The sequence below is a fragment of the Falco cherrug genome, chromosome 2 (assembly GCF_023634085.1).
Source record: "Falco cherrug isolate bFalChe1 chromosome 2, bFalChe1.pri, whole genome shotgun sequence".
NCBI lineage: Eukaryota > Metazoa > Chordata > Aves > Falconiformes > Falconidae > Falco > Falco cherrug.
Window position 1 is genome coordinate 28,181,880 of NC_073698.1, and position 18,253 is coordinate 28,200,132.

Consider the following 18,253-nt stretch of genomic DNA (forward strand, 5'->3'; position numbering starts at 1 on the left):
GACTCACAGGTGGATCCACTAAACAACAAAGACTAAGCAAGGAGCAGCAAGCAGGCAGGAGGCCAGGAACGGAGAGTGAGGTAGAAGTAGGGGGAAACCCAGGACTTCTCCTTTTTCATAGGGGTTAGCACTGCTCGATCCATGTGGTGAAACCACAGCCTCAGGACAAGTAGAAGGAATCATACGGCTATCCATGTGCTTGGTACAAGCAGAAGGAATCACACGGCTACCCATGTGCCCGGTATGGAAGTGGTTGTGTGGGTTCTTTGCCTCCCTCTCTCCCTCCTGTAACACCCTGCCTGGCAGTGCTTACTCATTTAATTAATTTTCTGAGCACAGAAGAAAAGTTTGCTGAATGCCAAGATCTAATTTTCTGGGTATCTGCTAAAAGGCTTAATTCAATGCTTTTTCAGCAAAGGTTCTTGGAAGTTAGATGTTCCTTATTCAGTCCAAAATTGACAAAGCTAAAAGCAAGTTTTGTAGGTAGGAGATATTTGACTGCATTTCCTATATTTCCAGATTTGATACTTCCATAGAGTTATTAGCATGAATGCTTGTATGGTAATCTTCCTCCACATGGGCACTTGTTTTGTAGCATAAAAATTAGTGTTCTTCAAATGGCACATGCACTCATAAATGTTAGAAATACCTGCAAAGGTTAAAAGATTTTAAGACACACTGTATGCTTCAGACGCAAAGGAGAAATCTTTCAAAACCACAAATGCTGCAGCTTAACTTTATGGCCAGGCTCTAAGCTGTGGTCACGTTTACTTGTTGCTGGATGAGCAGGCAATCGTGATTACCAGTTCTGTATCACAGGGCTGCTCTAACTGAATGCTCACCAATATATTTATCTAACAGACGCTGCAACAAGGGATAGTTGGAAATAAAGCAGGAAGAAAAAAACAGGCTAAATAACATTGTTTTAAACACAGCTCTCCAGCACATTTGTACCCTAAGTTGTGGGTAGAAAATACTATCAAAGAGCTTTTTTCCCCCATGTTGCATGTAAGTAAAACAATTGTAATTAATTATGGCAACTCAGAAAATGTTTATTAGGAAACTGTATTCACACTACAAGTGTCTAGTAAGGCAATGCTTCCATATAGGACACAAATACTCAAGAAACAAACACACCCCCTCCACCCCCCCACCCCCCTGTAATTTTACATGTTCCATCTTATTTCAAGAAATAGCTGCACCTTCTAGAAAAAATTTACCCTTTGCTATGAAAAGTGCTCATCTTGCTTGGGTAGTTAAATGCTGATCAATAGATCTTGGTAAGGTAATTTATTTTTTTATTATTTATTTTATTTTCTGAATTCCATTTCCATTCTTATTTTTCTGTTTTATTTCACCCTCAATGAAAATAAACTAGGTCCAGCTAGGTGGCTCCCTATGTGATGCAGGCACGCTATGTGGGATTAATAGCAACATTATTTGCAACTAAAATTTCCCTGAAGTATTGTCAGAGGTGCTTTAATTCACATCAGTCACATCTTAGCATCCAAAGGGATGTAATTTTTTGTTATTTTCTGGCTTGGGTTTTTTGTTTACATTTTCCTGACTTAAAAGCTTTCTGTTGCACTGATGTGTTTACAAATTGCCAGAGATCCCAATTGTTTTAATTGCTAAAAATGTCATTCCATTTGTCATCTACACAGCTAGAAAAGCCAAAGCTATGTCTCATTACTATCACACAACATATTTAACTGTGGGTAAGCAACAGCTGTAGGGAAAACAAATGGAATGAAGAACACCAGTTTTTTCTCTGGTTTCACTTGCAGGGAAAGGAGGGAAGACTTTGTTGGGAACAGACCAGTATTTCTGGAGCTGAGGAGAACGTTGTTGTGTATGAACCCATTAGTGAGATGCAATCACCTCTAATCCCTCCCTGGCTTGTTTGCAAATGGGACACCAAGTCTTATTAACTCTCCCAGGTGAAAGAGAAAAATCATGCATATTCTCCTTCCTTTATTCATTGTAAATTCTCAGGAAAAAAAATCAACCCTGCTAGCTTTCCAATAAGGTTTAGACAGCATAGTAAAATTATACATTTCCAGCACTGGAGAGGTCTCATTTTTATGAAATCAGTCGGATTCCTTAATCTACATTCAAAGATCCTGACCCTGTGTATTGGGTTTGCATGGCAAGCTTTTGGTAGCTGGGGGGGGGGCTACAGGGGTGGCTTCTATGAGAAGCTGCTAGAAGCTTCCCCTGTGTCCCACAGAGCCAGTGCCAGCCGGCTCCCAGAGGGACCCATCGCTGGCCAAGGCCGAGCCCATCAGCGATGGTGGTAGCACCTCTGGGATAGCGTATTTAGGAAAAGGGGGAAAAAATCCCAACAACTTCAGCCAGAGAAGAGCGAGAACGCACGAGAGGCACATCCCCGCAGCCGCCATGGCAGGCAGGAGGGGCAGGGGGCTCCAGGCCCGGAGCAGAGGTTCCCCCCAGCCCGCGGTGAAGCCCACGCTGAGGCAGGCTGTCCCCCTCAGCCCGGGGAGGCCCACGGAGGAGCAGATCCCCACCGGCAGCCCCTGGAGGCCCCACGCCGGAGCAGGTGGGTGCCCGCGGGAGGCTGTGACCCGTGGGCAGCCCACGCTGGAGCAGCTCCTGGCAGGGCCTGTGGCCCCGCGGGGAGAGGAGCCCGGGCTGGGGCAGGTTTGCTGGCGGGGCTGGGGACCCCGGGGGGACCCAGGCTGGAGCCGGCTGTGCCTGAGGGACGGCACCCGTGGGGGGACCCGGCTGGGGCAGGGTGTGAGGACTGCAGCCCGTGGGAAGGACCCACGCTGGAGAAGTTTGAGGAGGACTGTCTCCTGTGGGAGGGACCCCACGCTGGGGCAGCGGAGGAGTGTCAGGAGTTCTCCCCTGAGGAGGAAGGTGAAGCAGAAACAGCGTGTGATTGATAAACTGATGGCAACCCCCACTCTCTGTCCGCCTGCACTGCTGGCAGGGAGGAGGTAGTGAAAATCAGGAGTATAGTGAAGCCTGGGAAGAAGGTAGGGGTAGGGGAAGGTGCTTTTAAGATTTGCTTTTATTTCTCATAAGCCTACTCTGATTTGATCGGTAATAAATTAAACATTTCCTCAAGTCTAGTTTTGCACGTGACAGTAATTGGTGAGTGATCTCTCCCTGTTCTTTTCTCTGCCCACGAGCCTTTCATTGTGTTTTCTCTCCCCTGCGCAGCTGAGGAGGGGAGTGACAGAGCAGCTTTGGTGGGCACCTGGTATCCAGCCAGGGTCAACCCACCACACCCTGACGTTACCATCAAATAAGGATACCATCAGACTCTTGATGCCTGCTCAGGATACAGGCCCACAGTGTCTTAAGTTTACCTAAGGTGCAGTGCCGTATCACTGCCAATCTCATCTCCTTTGTTGCTGGTTTAGGATGCGGATCAGATGAAAACCATCTAAACGGAAAATTTTGGGGTTTTGCCAAATCAGTTCCCTGAACTGATTCTCTACCTGGTCACAAGTGTTGGTTCCTCTGCCTGGCAGAGGATGAGATCATGTGACGACTACACAGGACCACCCAGGCCTGCATTTAGACCATTCTCAGCATTATAGCAGAAGTATGTTCAAAACAGATTTCCCCAAGTAATTTGGGTACTAAAAGCAGTCCAGCTTCAACAGCATGAAGACTTGGGTGTGCTTATTTCCTCAGAGGGGGAAGTCCTTGGACTTCAAGGCAAGAAAAGAAGTTCTAAAATTATGTCAAAATTTTATTTCACATCTGTATTAATAACCACAGCACAGAAAACAGCAATGAATGCATAAATGAAAGCTGCACATGATAGTTGTATAAACTAAAGACATAACACCATACGAAAATAACTGATTTTGAAGACGGAAAGAATAAATACACGATGACATGCAGCCACACAAAAATCCAAGGTTATGTACTCAAGAGATTACAATTAATTATTTCAAACTTAAGGTGTGACCTTTTAGAAGCAGGGGGATGAAAAAACCATGACATCACTAGCTGTTTACAAAATGAGCATGAGCCACCAGTGTGATATAGTTGTGAAAGGCAGACACAGTAACATAAACACTGGAGATAAGGAAATATTAGTGCTGTTGCAGAAGCTGCTAGTGAATTTCTTCTCCTTGTTCTTTACTGATTTATTGTTTTTTCAGTTTTGTCTATGTTCAAGTAAGAGCAACATCAGGATGAAAAACTGAATTTCATGGCTGGGCACTAAGCCAGTCCTTAGGTAAGAGGTTAGTGACTCCAATGTGTCAACTGCCTTTTGTATGGCACATTAACCCTAATGAGACCTCCAATTAAAGTGAACACAACATGCTTTGCCATGACCAGTCTGGCAAGCAGTGTGTGTTAGCACCTCAGCCTACAGCGAAAGCTGTCCTTCCTGCGGACAGTAGAGACTGCAGAAAACATGAAAGCAGTCTGTCAAAATATTTTCTACCATGGTAATACTGACATACCCAGAACTGGAAACTTATCATCATCTGTATTAACAGGTAAAGAAACTTTAAAGACCAAAATTACTTTGTGTTTCCATGCAACCTTATTTAGTCTTTAGAAGTTTGCTTGCCAGTAGTCATAGATGAACAGAACCAGAAACCGCTGTTCTTCTGCCTTAAAAGTATCCAACAGTATCCAAGCAAAGCTACGCCGCTAGCTCCCCGTAAGGAAGATGACAACGATGATGAGTATTAAGGGGGTGGGAATCGTGTGTATTTGCATCCTTCATCCCTTGCATAACTTCAGCAAGCACTGGCAGAACATTTCAGTTTGAGGGGAGGGGCTCAAAACCTCAGGTAACCAAACCCAGCGATGACCCGCCCACTCGCACCCCCGTGCATTACCCGTGTATGTTCCCATGTTTTTAGACACACACGCCCCCACCCCCAGCAGTCCGCTGCTGGCGCCTGTTCAAAACGCGGCGGCTCCGTCAGTGTAACGGCCCCGGGCCCGGTGCGAGGCGCGCAGGTGCCCGCAGGTCCCACCGCCGCGCCCTCCGCGCCGCCCGGCCCGCTCCCCCTCCCCCTCCGCGCCCGCCCCGACACGGCCCCACGACGCCTGCGGAACCGCGGGGCTCCCAGGAGCCGGGTCCTACGGCGGCCGCGGAACAGCCGGAGCCACTGCCTCATCAGAAATGCTGCCCGCCGCCGCGCAGCGCGCCTCGCCCGCCCCTCAGCGCCTGCCCTCGCCGCGGTAGCCGGGCGCCAGGGCAGAGCACCCCGCTGGCTCCCCCGCGGCGGCCGGCGGGGCAGGGCTGGCGCGGCGCGGCGGGCAGGCGCGCGGCGGGCAGCGCAGGAGGCGGAAGGGGCCGCGAAGGCCCCTCGGGCGCCGGGTGACGTGTCGGCGGGGAGCGGCGCGGCGCTCGGCGGCATCATGTGAGTGAGCGAGCGGCCCCGCGGCCCCCTCCTGCTCCTGCCCCCGGCCCCACTCCTCCCCAGCCCTAACCCGGTGCCTTCCCCTCGCTCTCCCCAGGTCGAAGGTAACCTTTAAAGTGACGCTGACCTCGGACCCGCGGCTGCCCTACAAAGTGTGAGTGGTGCGGCGGGCCGGGGCCCGGCGGGGCGGCCGTGTCGGGCGGGGCGGCCGCGGGGCCAGCGCCGGGCTCCTGGGCCGGGTGGCTTCCCACGGGCACGCTGCCAGGGCCTCCGCGCCGGTGGGAAAGGCCGTTTCTGCCGTTCCTTGTGGAACGAAAGGCGGGTTTCTGTTGTTAATTCCCCTGTCAGGGCTCTTCTACATTTTTCTGCTGCCCGGTCTGACTTAGGTTTTGATCTAGACCTTAAATAATACACGCACGCTTTTGGCAAGAGGATTACCGTTGGTAAAAGTGAAGTTTTAATTGGTTTAATAGCAAATAAAGTTGCTTTTCCGTTTGTCTTGGCAGTCACGTATATGCTTAAATTGTAATTTCAGGTTAAGTGTGCCGGAAAGTACCCCTTTCACAGCTGTCTTGAAGTTTGCTGCAGAAGAAGTAAGTAAAAACAGATGATACTGTTTTTCAACTTTTTCAACATTCCTGAAAACAAACTTTTAAATTCTAAAATGTAATGGTTAATTCAGTGCAGAGAATGCTCTCATTAGACACGCAAACACAGGCTTTACCACTGTCAGTGGGGCCTGCCAAAACTTTCAGAATCCTAAAATTAGCAATTCTTGCACAATTTACACATCAACAGCAGACATTGACACACTTCCCGTTCTTCTTTGCAATTCAATTAAACCATTAAATATCAGTAATGTAAAAATTTGTGACAGTAAAAGGTACCAGTATTGAATACTTAATACTTTAAATTACATAAAATATCTAGAAAATTTTTAGAATTATTCAGGAAGTTTTGAACTGTTCTCACATTCAGTTCCAGTAATCCCTGAAGTTTGGAAGATACTGTCTTTGATTAGAGAAGGTGTTGAAAATAGACATACGGGCTAGGTTGAGAAAACAAACTTAAGTGAATAAGGCATTGGTAATGTGTTCTTTGGCTGCTGAGTGTTTAGTTTTTCACATGGAATCCAAAACCATTGGGTGCCTGAATTGCCTGTAGAATGCATTTGAAGAGGTGCATCCTGTTTGTTTCAAGTTAAGCATACGAAGATTGAGAGATGTTCATCTGGGTGTAAACAGTAAAATAAAGTGCTCGAAAGCATGATGTCTTTTTTCATCTAATCAGCAAACCGATTCAGCTGAGGGTCTGTTCTTGCAATTCCCCTTCTGTCTCTTTAGGAAAACTTGGCAAGCATGGAATTGTTAGGAAGGATAATGGACTCCATGTCTTGAGTCTCCTTTGGTTGTTAGTGTTACAGCACTATGACAGAAGTTCTTAGTGGAAGCACAGTTTTTTGGGGGAGGTTGTGAATTGTTTGTACCTTTACTTGAACAGAACAATACACAGAATGATAAGCGCTGTTAAAGACATTTGCTGATTTAATTACTTTTTTTACGGGTTTTTTTCCCTGGCTATTTTTAATCTGAACTAAGGCAACTGTGCCCACGCAACCCATTATGTAGACACCTAGACTGAAAAGTCTTAATAGGCTAGTATGAGGGACCACGAAACGTTAGAGTGGGACCGAGTAGTTGGAGACACCAAGAGTGAGGGGCGACTTCTGGTGGGAAGGGTTGCTATCAAACATGTTAACTTTACCTACTCGTGGAACCGTGATCGCTGGTGATAAGGTCCTCTGTGAAATGGATTTAGAGAATAATTAATTACTTGTATATTCAGGTTTAGCAAGCCATTATTTTAGTGTATGTGAGTTGCCACTGGGAGTGTCCAAGGGAGTTTTGCTGTTTGACCACAGACCACTCTAGATCAGCACTGAAGCTTTTTACATTTCAATGAGACCAGACCCTTCTCCGTGAATGAATCTCCTTGATCCTTTGTGAACTGGCATTGAAAAGAATGAGAGAAAAAAATTTTGTCTTATACAAATGTGTTTTGTTCCTTGAACTGCATAGTTTAATTTTATGTTGTGTGTTGTGATTCGGATATTGGTTTTACAGTACCTTATGAAATATACAAGGGAAAGATGAAACTGTAGCCCTGGGCTTTGGACAAAATTGTTAGTTAGTCTCCAGGGGAAGTTCATTATCCTGTCAGTGATTAAAGCTCTTGGGGCAGAGAAGGATTTAAGGTTCGGCTGTTTAGCCTTAGCAAGTTTCTACTGAGTCGTTTTTCAGAGTCTTAAAGCTCACCAAGTCATAACTAGAATTTCCCTGGAATGAGTTGAACTGTAGCTATGATGTAGAATGGTCATCTTTTTATCTATCAAGTTTCAGTCAGGGTGCTTGTGAAAAGTTTACGTTTTTTCCGAGTAAAGTTTTCTGAATTACTTTCATTGCACAAGAGTGTAAGAGTGTGCTTCCCTCCCCCCCCCCCCCCCCCCCCCCCCCCCGGAAATAACTGAAATACATAACTTTTTTTTTTTCATCTCTAGCATATTCCATAACATGTGAAAGTTGTACATTGTACATAATTCATGATTGGCAGAGCTGGAAGTAAGAAAACAAACTGGATCATTAAATGGGGACATCTCAGGAAGTCTCCATCGTTTGTAGCAGTCGCAGTTCTTCCCAATATATACATTTAGCAGTGGTGATTTGGATAATGCAAATCTAACCCTTGGTTTAGTTTTTATTTCTATGTTTGTCTTACAGGCTATATATAAAAAATGTAAATTAATATGTAGAGTATTAGAAACACTGCTGTTAGTTTTTATCGATTTATAATTCTTTCCACATTTGTCACAATTTATTATGACAGTATTGTGATTTGCAATGTGTGGTATCTATTGGTTTTTTCTTTAATCTGTTGGAGCTGCTTGGTACATATCTCAGGTATACCTATGCACAATACTTAGAAAAAACCTCTTATATTTGTGGAATTTTTATTACTAAATTAATCATCCATTTCCATTAAATAAAGTTAAATTTTATTCTTTCATGTATATTTTTGAAACTGTTCTGTTGTTCTAGTGTTACTCTTGATAGATTGGTACTAAAACATTATGGTTTAATGCGCTTATTTGTTATTCATTGTGCAAAAAGTAGATGAGCTTATTACTATAGAGGATTTTTGTCATCATTGTAAAAAGTGAGATTGTCATCTTATAGTTTGAATGTAGATATTGACAAATGTATTTCCTAGCAGTGGAGAAAATAAGTTGTGTAGTAGCCTCAGTTATCAATTTATAATGTTTTTAAAGCAAATAATCCCTTACTTTAAAGTGTGTGAGTTTGGGGCTGGATGTTACCTAACTTGATTCCAAAGCAAACCAGGGATTATCTAATGAATACAGAACTTTGCTGCTTGAGTATCCATTTGACTTTGCGTCAAGGAAAGCTGGTGTATTTTCAGCATTGGAAACGTATGCTTAACAGCCACAGGAAGAATTTTTGATTTAAATAGTGAACCATACTGCACTGAATTATGTGTAATTATTTCCAGCGGTGGTTTCCCTTTCTGTATTAACTTGTGATGATTTTCATGTGCTGAGTGTATAGCTGACAACTATTGCTGTTTGGGCCAGTATTTTGGGCTAAGAGAACAAAGTGTTTTATTCCTTTCTAACACAATACAATATGAAGCAGTAAGAGAATGAGAATCTTAACTAGTGCTTTGCTGACTGGTTGCCACACAATTCTCGTGTACCTAGTATATCAGCATCAGATAGATTCTTTACTGAAAAGCAAAATGACACAAAATGAGTGAAGACATCCATCCTCCTGTGAATGATCCTTCCATTTCATGCATTGTTGTGTATCAGAAGAGACACAGAAGAAATGAGAAGAAGCACTCAAAATTCTAGAAGTTACGTTTTTTGGGTTTTTCCAGGTGATTTAGGAAAGATCCGTGGTATCACTTAGCTGCTTGTCAAAAAGTAATGTAATACTAAGTTAAACATATATTTGTTGCTTGTTCAAGTTTTTATGTGTTTTTTTAATTTTCAAATTTGAGATGCTCATTCCAGGAGGCAGAACTTCATATGATTGACAGTCCCATTGTTCCAACCTTATAAATTCATTTTCTCCTATTATGCAAAAAAAATTAAAAAATAATCCCAACACAAAACCCAAACCTGTTAAAAGATTTCTCCTTAGACTGCTAAGTGAAGATTCCCGAAGTCCGTGAACTTGAGAAAGAAGGCTTGCTTGCTTCAGCATGTGATATGTGTATACATTAGCTGTTAGGAGATGGAAGATTATTTTTTACATTCTTGCAGTAAAATATGTAGCTCCTATTTTGTCAACTTTACTATTCAAATCTTGCTCTCAAAACGAATTGTTACTTTCCTCATGGCCTTTCTGTAATGACACTGGTATCTAACCTACCTTTTCCAGAAATTAATGTTTTCATTTCATGCTGCAAGATGAGGAGGTGACGTGATTTACCTCCTATGGATAAAAGGCTATGAGAGAATAAGGTTAAAAAAGTTCTGCCAATTTTGTATGTCTGGAGATAAAAAGAGCCAGGGTTTCAGTATATTGATGATTAAGTACTGTGTTCAAACATGGGTTTTTTTGAGTTTTAGCAGTTGCTGTTAATGCATAGTGTTTCTGCAAATCAAACCTGGGAATCTTAAGCTGAGCAATTGGAAAACAGGGAAAGCACAACTAGGGAATGCCATTGAAAGGCATGGCTGAAGTGACTTGTTTAGCCGATGGGAGAGTTCCACAGTTCTTCCAGGGAAGCGCTCAGTGTTAGCTTTCCTAGTTAGCCACCCTTTTTCTTAAGCAATATATAGAGGAGGAGGAAGTGCTTTGTGAGGAGGTTTTGTTGATGCTTGCTTGTTGCTGAAACACCAGTCTTCTACCTTAGGGGTTGTTCATTGTCTAAGTAAATGAAGCCTGAGGAACAACCTTTGGTCCTCACACCAAGTAGCACTGATTGACTTGTGCCCACCTCACCCTTTCTGTCCTCTGTGGTCCAACCACATTACATAGTGCAGGATTTTTCTCTGGCCCTGCCTGACTTCCTCTAGTCCTGACAAATGATAATTTTTGGCTTCCCCATTTCAGTTCAGATCTTCTGAAACAGTTTGAAGCCTGTATGTAATGCAATCCTACCTGAGCGGGGCTTTTCATATTAGAAAACTGATCTCATATGATGCACGTGGAGGTGGGGTACTGCAGAGACACATGGTAGTGACTGAGGGTACAAAGCCTGCTTAGGCTTTGGTGTCAGAAATCTGAGGAGGGAGCCAGGTCTGATGCAGTGCTGTTAGAGCTTCCTTTTGTAAGCAAGTCCTGGAGTGAACTCATCTCTTGGACCATTGCAGTTGGAGAACCTAACAGAACCAGAAAGAAAACTAGGGAATTGGTCATAATTAACCAAGATTAGCTCAAGTTAATTCTTGTTTAATTCCTGTTAGACATAACAGATATGCTTCTTAGAGTTCATTTCCTTATATGTTTTAGGTATTCCTTTATGTAGTATCACAAGAGCTGTTGTTTCTTAACTGTGCAGATGCTTAACTTTTATGTTTTATCCAATGAGTAATAATTGGATTTCATTAGTTGTTCAGTACTGCAAATTTTGCATTCTCTATTGAGGTGTCTAATCAACTTTCACTTTAAATCTTCATTTTGCTATATCTGTAAATTGGAGGGGAATCTTCTCAATTTCCTGTACCTGAACCAGCTAAAATTTTAATTGCTTTGAATATTCCCGATATATTTTCTGCTTTAACTATGTCTCTCTTGTTATTTTGTCCTACTCATTCCATTTAGTTCAAAGTTCCTGCAGCAACGAGTGCCATTATAACAAATGGTAAGAATATAGTTTATATTTTTGTATAAAACAGGGGATTTTTATTGTTGTTTGAGTGAAGGGGTATTTATAAAAGCTGAAGTGTCTTTTCTTTCACAACCTCTAAGACTTCAGACTGAATTTGATAATATTGCAGCAGTATTTAAATTGTTTGTGCATGGGATGAAGGTATTAAACCACTAATATAATTAATTTGATTTTGTCCAAATATATACGTTGGATTTTCTGTGCTGAATGTTTCTTGTTAGCTTCTTTGAAAAGGCTGGTTTTGGTTGTAGGAAATAGCTGCATGAAGACCTGATGTAATAACTATATCTTGTTGGTATACTATATTTTTTAAGCTGTAGGTTTAATATAGTAAATTGTAATATACCTATTTCGTCTTCCCCTCTTTTTTTTCTCTCCTTTTTTAAATTTTTTTTTCTAGATGGTATAGGAATAAACCCTGCGCAGACTGCGGGTAAGTTATTATTTATGGAGCCCAGTATTAAAAACCTCAGTTATTTTTCTTTTAAACTATTGCAGAGCACTCAGGTTTGATTTATATTTTAAGTTTTTATTTCTTAAATGGGAGAAGCATTACCTGGTAGTTTTCAACTACAGTCAGTGTAGTGTGTAGAAGGTTAAATCCACAGAACTGTTGTTCAGCATTTTGTTTATTTAGGTCTGTGAAAAAATAAGGCACTTCTGATCTTTAGAGCTTAGTTATTTAGTGTGCAGTTTGAAAAAGCAATACTGTATTACATGAAATAACAAGTAATAGCTGTATTTTTCCCCCACTATACCTTGTTCAGTAGTAGTTGCTATTTTAGCGGCACTTCTCCTGGGGTATATTTAAAAAAAATAATACTCAGGTTTAGAGCAAGAACTGTACGTGCTTTGGAAAACGTGTTTTCAAGAAGAGGGGATCTTCTTGCTGACAGCCCCCTCGTTCTCACCAAGGGGTTCCATGTGAGAAATCTCTGATTTTAACTGTGAAGGCTTGTTATGAGACAGAAGTTTATCTCTGTCACAGAAAAATGTAAAGCTTTTCCCCATCACCTCCTGAAACACATGGAAACATCGTACAGATGGTGAATTGTACTAATAACGATTTGTTGTCTGGAAGCAAGCTTCTGTGGACTTGTTCTTGAAAGCTGTACTATACAAGAAATAATTACAGTAATTTAATCTCAACCCATTTGAGATGAGTTAACAGTGGAGTATCTTAGGGAAGAAATGTTCGTAACTTTCTACTAAGAAATAACAAAAATGGCTTTGGTGCTTGTAGAACCCAGTCATCCCGTGAAAACTGTGAATCTAATTTTAGTCCTGCTTGCAAACATGATGAACAATTGATGGAGACTTGCTGCTTCTCTGGTTTTTGCATGAAATCTCTGCCAGATCTCATTCACTTGTTCCTTCTGTGTGCCAGTCATTATTGAAGATACCACACCATATTTTTTTTCAGATCTAAAGAGACAATAAGAAAGCAAAGTATTATCAGCATACTTAACTATAGTGAATAGTAGTAACTTATGGTTAGAAGAGCACTTGCTTGACATTAGTCTGGGGAACTTCTTGGAGCTGTAAAAGGAACCATTTAAGTGTAGTGACCCATTTCTGAGGTCTGTGATTGCATCAACAAAATTTGAAAATTAAAATCAAGTGAGTGTTCGGCTTCCTGCTCCACTTGAAGTTTCTGTCCTTCCCGAACTTGTCTTAGGACACCTGGATTATGGTTTGCCAGGTGTACTGCCTCAGGTGGACTTCTCAGCTGGTGCAGTTCTCGTCATGATCCATTGACCAAGTATTATTAAAAATATATAATAAAACTAGTGGTTTAGTTTAGCTACTAGATCGTCACCCTCGTGTAAAGCCACGTTTGCACATGACCACTCAAGAATACTTGGGCAACATGAGTAGAGTCAGTTGCCTAAGTTAAGGTGTCACAGAATCACAGAACGGTTAGGGTTAGAAGGGACCTCTGGAGATCGTCTATTCCAACCCTCTGCTAAAGCAGGCTCTCCTAGAGCAGCTTGCACAGAGTCGTGTCCAGGTGGGTTTCAGATGTCCCCAGAGAAGGAGACTCCACACCTGTCTGAGCACCTGCTCCAGTGCTCTGTCACCCTCAAAGCAAAGAAGTTCTTCCTCGTATTCAGAAGGAACTTCTTGTGTTGCAGTTTGTGCCCACTGTCCCTTATCCTGTCACTGGGCACCAGTGAAATGAGCCTTGCAGCTATGCATGTTGAATTCACATCTCCAATTGATTTGCTTTACCTCTCCTAAGTTCTTATAAATGTTGAGGAATTTTTCAGTAGTAACGTGGCAGCATCTCATATGGCACCAAAACAACCAAAATCCAACCTACACTAAACCACCAAATGCAACACCCAGACCAAGATCCTTTCTCACTTTACAGGGAAACATACACAATTTAGATATAAACTTATGTTCAGCCTTTTTAATTGGTACCTCAGAAACCTGGTGGAGTAAGATGTATTTTTTTTTTTCCCTTCTACTCCCCCCCCACCCCCCAGCATCTACTAAAGTTCCTCTAGATTGAACAGTTCAAAAACTTCCCAAAATAAGGTGGATTAGGAATAAAATCTTAGTAATCCTTGGATATTTCAGAGGGTTTGTACTGTTCCAGTATTTCTTCACCTTTCTCAATAAAAGTACTCAAGTATTGACTTTCTCTCATTCTTGCTACATGATTCCATGGAGAAGGGGAAATGAAAACTGAAAAAACTGGGTTTAGCACTTAATTCCTGTCTTGATTTAAATTTTAAGTCCTCGATAGTTTGGGGAATAATATGCCATAACTTTAATAAAACCTCTGTGATATCAATGATGGAAACCGACTGAAAGGTGGGGTGAACTGCTGTCTACATGAGATACAGTTGTGGCATGTTATAAAATTTTGGAGTTTTATGATGGCCATTGCAATGGATACTTTTCATCTAGATGAGTAAGCTTAGTTTTCTGCTTCGCTGCTGTGACAGATTTATGTTCAGCAGTTTTTATAGATCTCTTTAGTGTGTGGTGTTGGCAGATCCCTAAAAACAATGTCTTCTAATACCACATTCTTTTGAACTGACTTTCTAATACTTGTTATGTTGAGTAAGCAGAACAGTTTCAATCCTGATCCATGTGCCAGAAATGTGAAGTTTAAAAAAGGGTAGCTTTGTTCCAGTATGCTAATAATTTGAACAAATGTTAAATATCTTAGTCTTTTTTTTTTTTTTTTTATAAGAGCACTCTGCATCCCTGAAATGGGGTGCTTGGGAGAGAAATAAAATTATTCTGCTTTTACAAGTCAGTGCAAAGATGTATAAGAATAGGTAGATATTGTTGAAACCTGATACTGTAGAATTACATGTAGTCTTTTTCATGCAATAGCAGTATGAATTTTAAAAAAAGTTCCGTATAGTAATTAAATAATGCATCACTTCTAGCAATGTGATTTCATTTTCAGATGTTATAGCTAATAGAAGAAAATAGCAACCTGAATGACAATCCTGAATACATACAGAAAATATTCTAGACATCTAAGTATTAGAAACTTAGGATTTTCATACTATGTCCTCTTGAAAAGACTGTCATGATTAAGACTATGCAGTAGTAAATAGGAAGGTCAAGACTTTGTGATAAAATTAGACTGACCTATGCTTGGACCTGTGAAGAGCCTTCCTAAAAGAAAAGTACGGTTGAGGTTCTGAACTTAGAAGCAGATAAGTACTGAACCAGAGAGAAGTAAAAATGAGTCTATGCATGAATGACCGCAAGATAAAAAAGGTAATTATGGAGAACTAAAACTTTATTTCCTGGCCTTGAAATTATTATGACGTGTAAGTGAAACCAGACATTCAAGTATGGAACTGCAAAGTTAAAAGCCCATATAGTTTGCAAGTCTTACTAGATGACTTTGGGTCTGGTGTTTTTATTTAAAAGTAAGAGGGATAAGAAGAAATTCCTTGGAAGCATAAAAAGACGTATTTCCGGTATATTAGAGGAATTAATACAAAGATGTTAAATCTTGACCTAACATTATCCTTTAAATGTGTATGCTTGTTTAAGTAACACTTCATTTTATTAGTTGGTAACACATTTTGTTTTGTTCGTTTGTTTAGGAAATGTATTTCTAAAGCACGGTTCGGATCTACGGATTATTCCCAGAGATCGAGTTGGAAGTTCTTAACATCTCGTGAAAGCTTTGGAATAAGTGACATTGCCATGCAGCAAAGGTCTATTTATTTTGGAACTCTGAAATGCAACTAATTAATTGGCCTTTTTCAAAGTTAGCAAAAGTGACTTCCCAGGATTTGATTTTTTTTAAACAGAGATAAAGATTCATTCTATTCTTAATATATTTTAACTCGTGCACCAATTCTTCCCTGACTAGTAGAAGAATGGGCTGATTGCATGTTATGTGCCTGAACGAAAGACGGACTTCTCTGTATAGGTGTTACTGACACCACAAGGGTGACCACACAGCCACGATCAATAGATATTTAAAATATTGGATATTGTTGAGCCTCCTTTGTGGAACTATGTTATGATTTTCCTATAATGAAATTGTTCCTACTGAGAGCTAAAACTTTTTCTTTTTTTTTTTCCTTTGTTTTTTATCTAAATTTACTTCCATGTCAAGAGGAACGGTTTTCACATGGTTCAAGTATTAAGCTCAAATACAAGGGAAATTTCAGGGGTTTATTACTCACATAGGTAAATAACTGCCAAATGTTCCAAAGTAATTGTAAGATTTAATTGTTGCAAGTATTTTAGATAAAGGAGAATACAGGTTTCTATATGTTAAAACTTAATTTGACCTATTGTGAAGTCAAAGGCAGTTGTAGAGAATGAATTTATGAGACCTTATCTCCTCATGTGAAGTGTCATCAGCTGAGAAAGATTGCAGCGTTGTTTGGCAGTCTGTAGGTACTGGTCAAATACATCATTCCTTTTTCAGTAAACTAATACTGTTTCTTTCCAAAAGCCTTGTTGTGTTACTGCATGTTACATGGGAAACAGCGTAGAATTCACTGAAATGTTTGTGTTCAGATTATATGTTTCTTGTTTATAAATTGCCAGGGGTAAACTATCAGTTGTGTAATTTAATTAGAGAAATTGCTGCTTTTTTTTGCTACTTTGTGATTTAATGTATTTGGCAAAATCTTAACCCTGTTGCATTTTTTTCTGTCGTACTGAGTTTAACAGAAAGAACAATGGGCAATGTAGTGCTTGGTTAAATGAGTATTGTCACAAATACAACTGTCCTGTGCAATAATTCTGCTCTAGAAAGATGTTCAGATGCGTCAGTGCAGAAGTACAGAATGCCCTTCTGAGTGGGTGGAAGTTGATCATATAGAGGAAAACTCTTCTGAAAGTGATATTTGACTATAAACATTTTCCAACTCTAAAATTCATTGTAAAATTCTGGATTTTCTTTTCTTTTAATAAACAATTATATGAAAAAGTGCAAACTTTGTTCCTCTCATCTTCTTAATTAGATTTTGGCAATAATTAAAGACTCTGCTCTTTAACTTTCCAATCAACATGCTTTGAGATTCTTTTCAAGCCAAAAGATTCTTACTATGCAGAATTCTACAGAACACTGCCCTTAAAGGGCAGAGTGTATAGTTTTTATTAATCTAATGGCACAATATAATTAGGAGTCAAATGAATTGCTTGTAATTTTTATCAGCAAATCTCTTGAATGAATACCTGAAAAACCACCTGATACAGAAATATATTAAACAGGAGCCTTTTTTTTTTTCTCCTGTCTAAAAGCTGCAGTATTGTTTTTGAAAGGCCATCGTAGCTAAATATCAGAGCATCGTAGTTTCAAAATATGTTTATGTAATGGAGAAGGTTATATAAAAATAATTTTAGATGGTGGCCAACATTTCATACACTGTTACTTAGGTAATAACACAGCATACATTGTTTGACGTACTGCATTACAAATAGATCACGTAACATGCAAAGTATTTGTTTATTTGGAATAACAATTGGTTTTTGTAGTGCTTTCTGTGTTCATTGCACCTTTGTCTCTATATTGTCTCTAAAATCTGAACATCTGTTTGGTAAAGAGGCTTCACTTCAGTGGTAAAATGTACTTGAAAAAAATGTTTTCAAGTTGATTTGTTCGCAAGTTCATTTTGTTAAGTCATATTTGACATAGTTGTATAGGAAAAATTTAAAACTTAAAACCAGACTTCCTAGGGCTTGGGAGTTGTCATAAGACTATGAAAAGTGCTGTACCCTCAGACTTGTACTGGTGTGTCTAACCATACTTCAAGGCATACTTTGGAAATTGACTCTACCTGGAGTCTGTATTGTCTTTGGCTCTGGTTATAACTTGTGTTAAATGAAAGACTTCTGTTGTTTGTAATTAACTTTGTCATGGCTTTGCTGAAGTCAATTTAAAAGGTCTTTTTTTTTTTTTTTCCTGTATTTTACATTTGTAAAAGGATGGCTGGTTTGTATTACAAAGATACTCTGAAAAGAAATTTTGGCAGACTCATAAATGTGAAAAATCCCACCAAAACATTTAAAGAGATGTAATAATTCTTTTGGTTTATACAATATTATGAAAGTCTTATTTTTCTCAAATTATTATTTGATAGAATTTGAAGGTGTCATGGAAAATTTCAGGGTGGGAAGCACAATGATCTGATGAAGTATAGAAGAACTGGGAGTTAGGAAATGGCCCTGATGGTAGTTCTGGTAGTAGTATGGCTTTCTTCCTTGTGTTCTCAAGTCACAAAATCTAACGTTCTTCTGTGTTTGAGATTAAAAGACAATTTTATTCTCTTGTTGTTGCTAAATAATAACTGTAAAAATTGTTGACAGCAGGTCTCAGAAGTGGAGAATTTTTCTTCGTAGTGTTCAGGTTGATGGTGAAAACCTGGCTTTCACCGCTGCTGCAGTGATACAGTGAGCAGCTGGAGCAAGAGAAGGAGCTGTGCAGGTGTGACTGCAGAGTGTTAGTGTGTTCTGAAAGTGCTGGGGGC

General features: G+C 40.4%; 1 protein-coding gene across 2 annotated transcripts; it reads left to right on the forward strand.

The window, feature by feature from the left end:
• Positions 1-4,788: 4,788 nt before the first annotated feature.
• On the forward strand, positions 4,789-16,720 carry UFM1 (ubiquitin fold modifier 1). Of its 2 annotated transcripts, XM_055702462.1 has the most exons (6): positions 5,222-5,366; positions 5,464-5,520; positions 5,902-5,959; positions 11,216-11,255; positions 11,683-11,715; positions 15,368-16,720. In XM_055702462.1, coding segments are annotated over exons 1-6 (258 nt in total). In that variant the 5' UTR covers positions 5,222-5,364; the 3' UTR covers positions 15,436-16,720. The 2 variants fall into 2 exon arrangements, with proteins under 2 accessions (XP_055558438.1, XP_055558437.1); XM_055702463.1 differs by lacking the exon at positions 5,464-5,520 and having other exon boundaries at positions 4,789-5,366.
• The last annotated feature ends 1,533 nt before the right edge of the window (positions 16,721-18,253 follow it).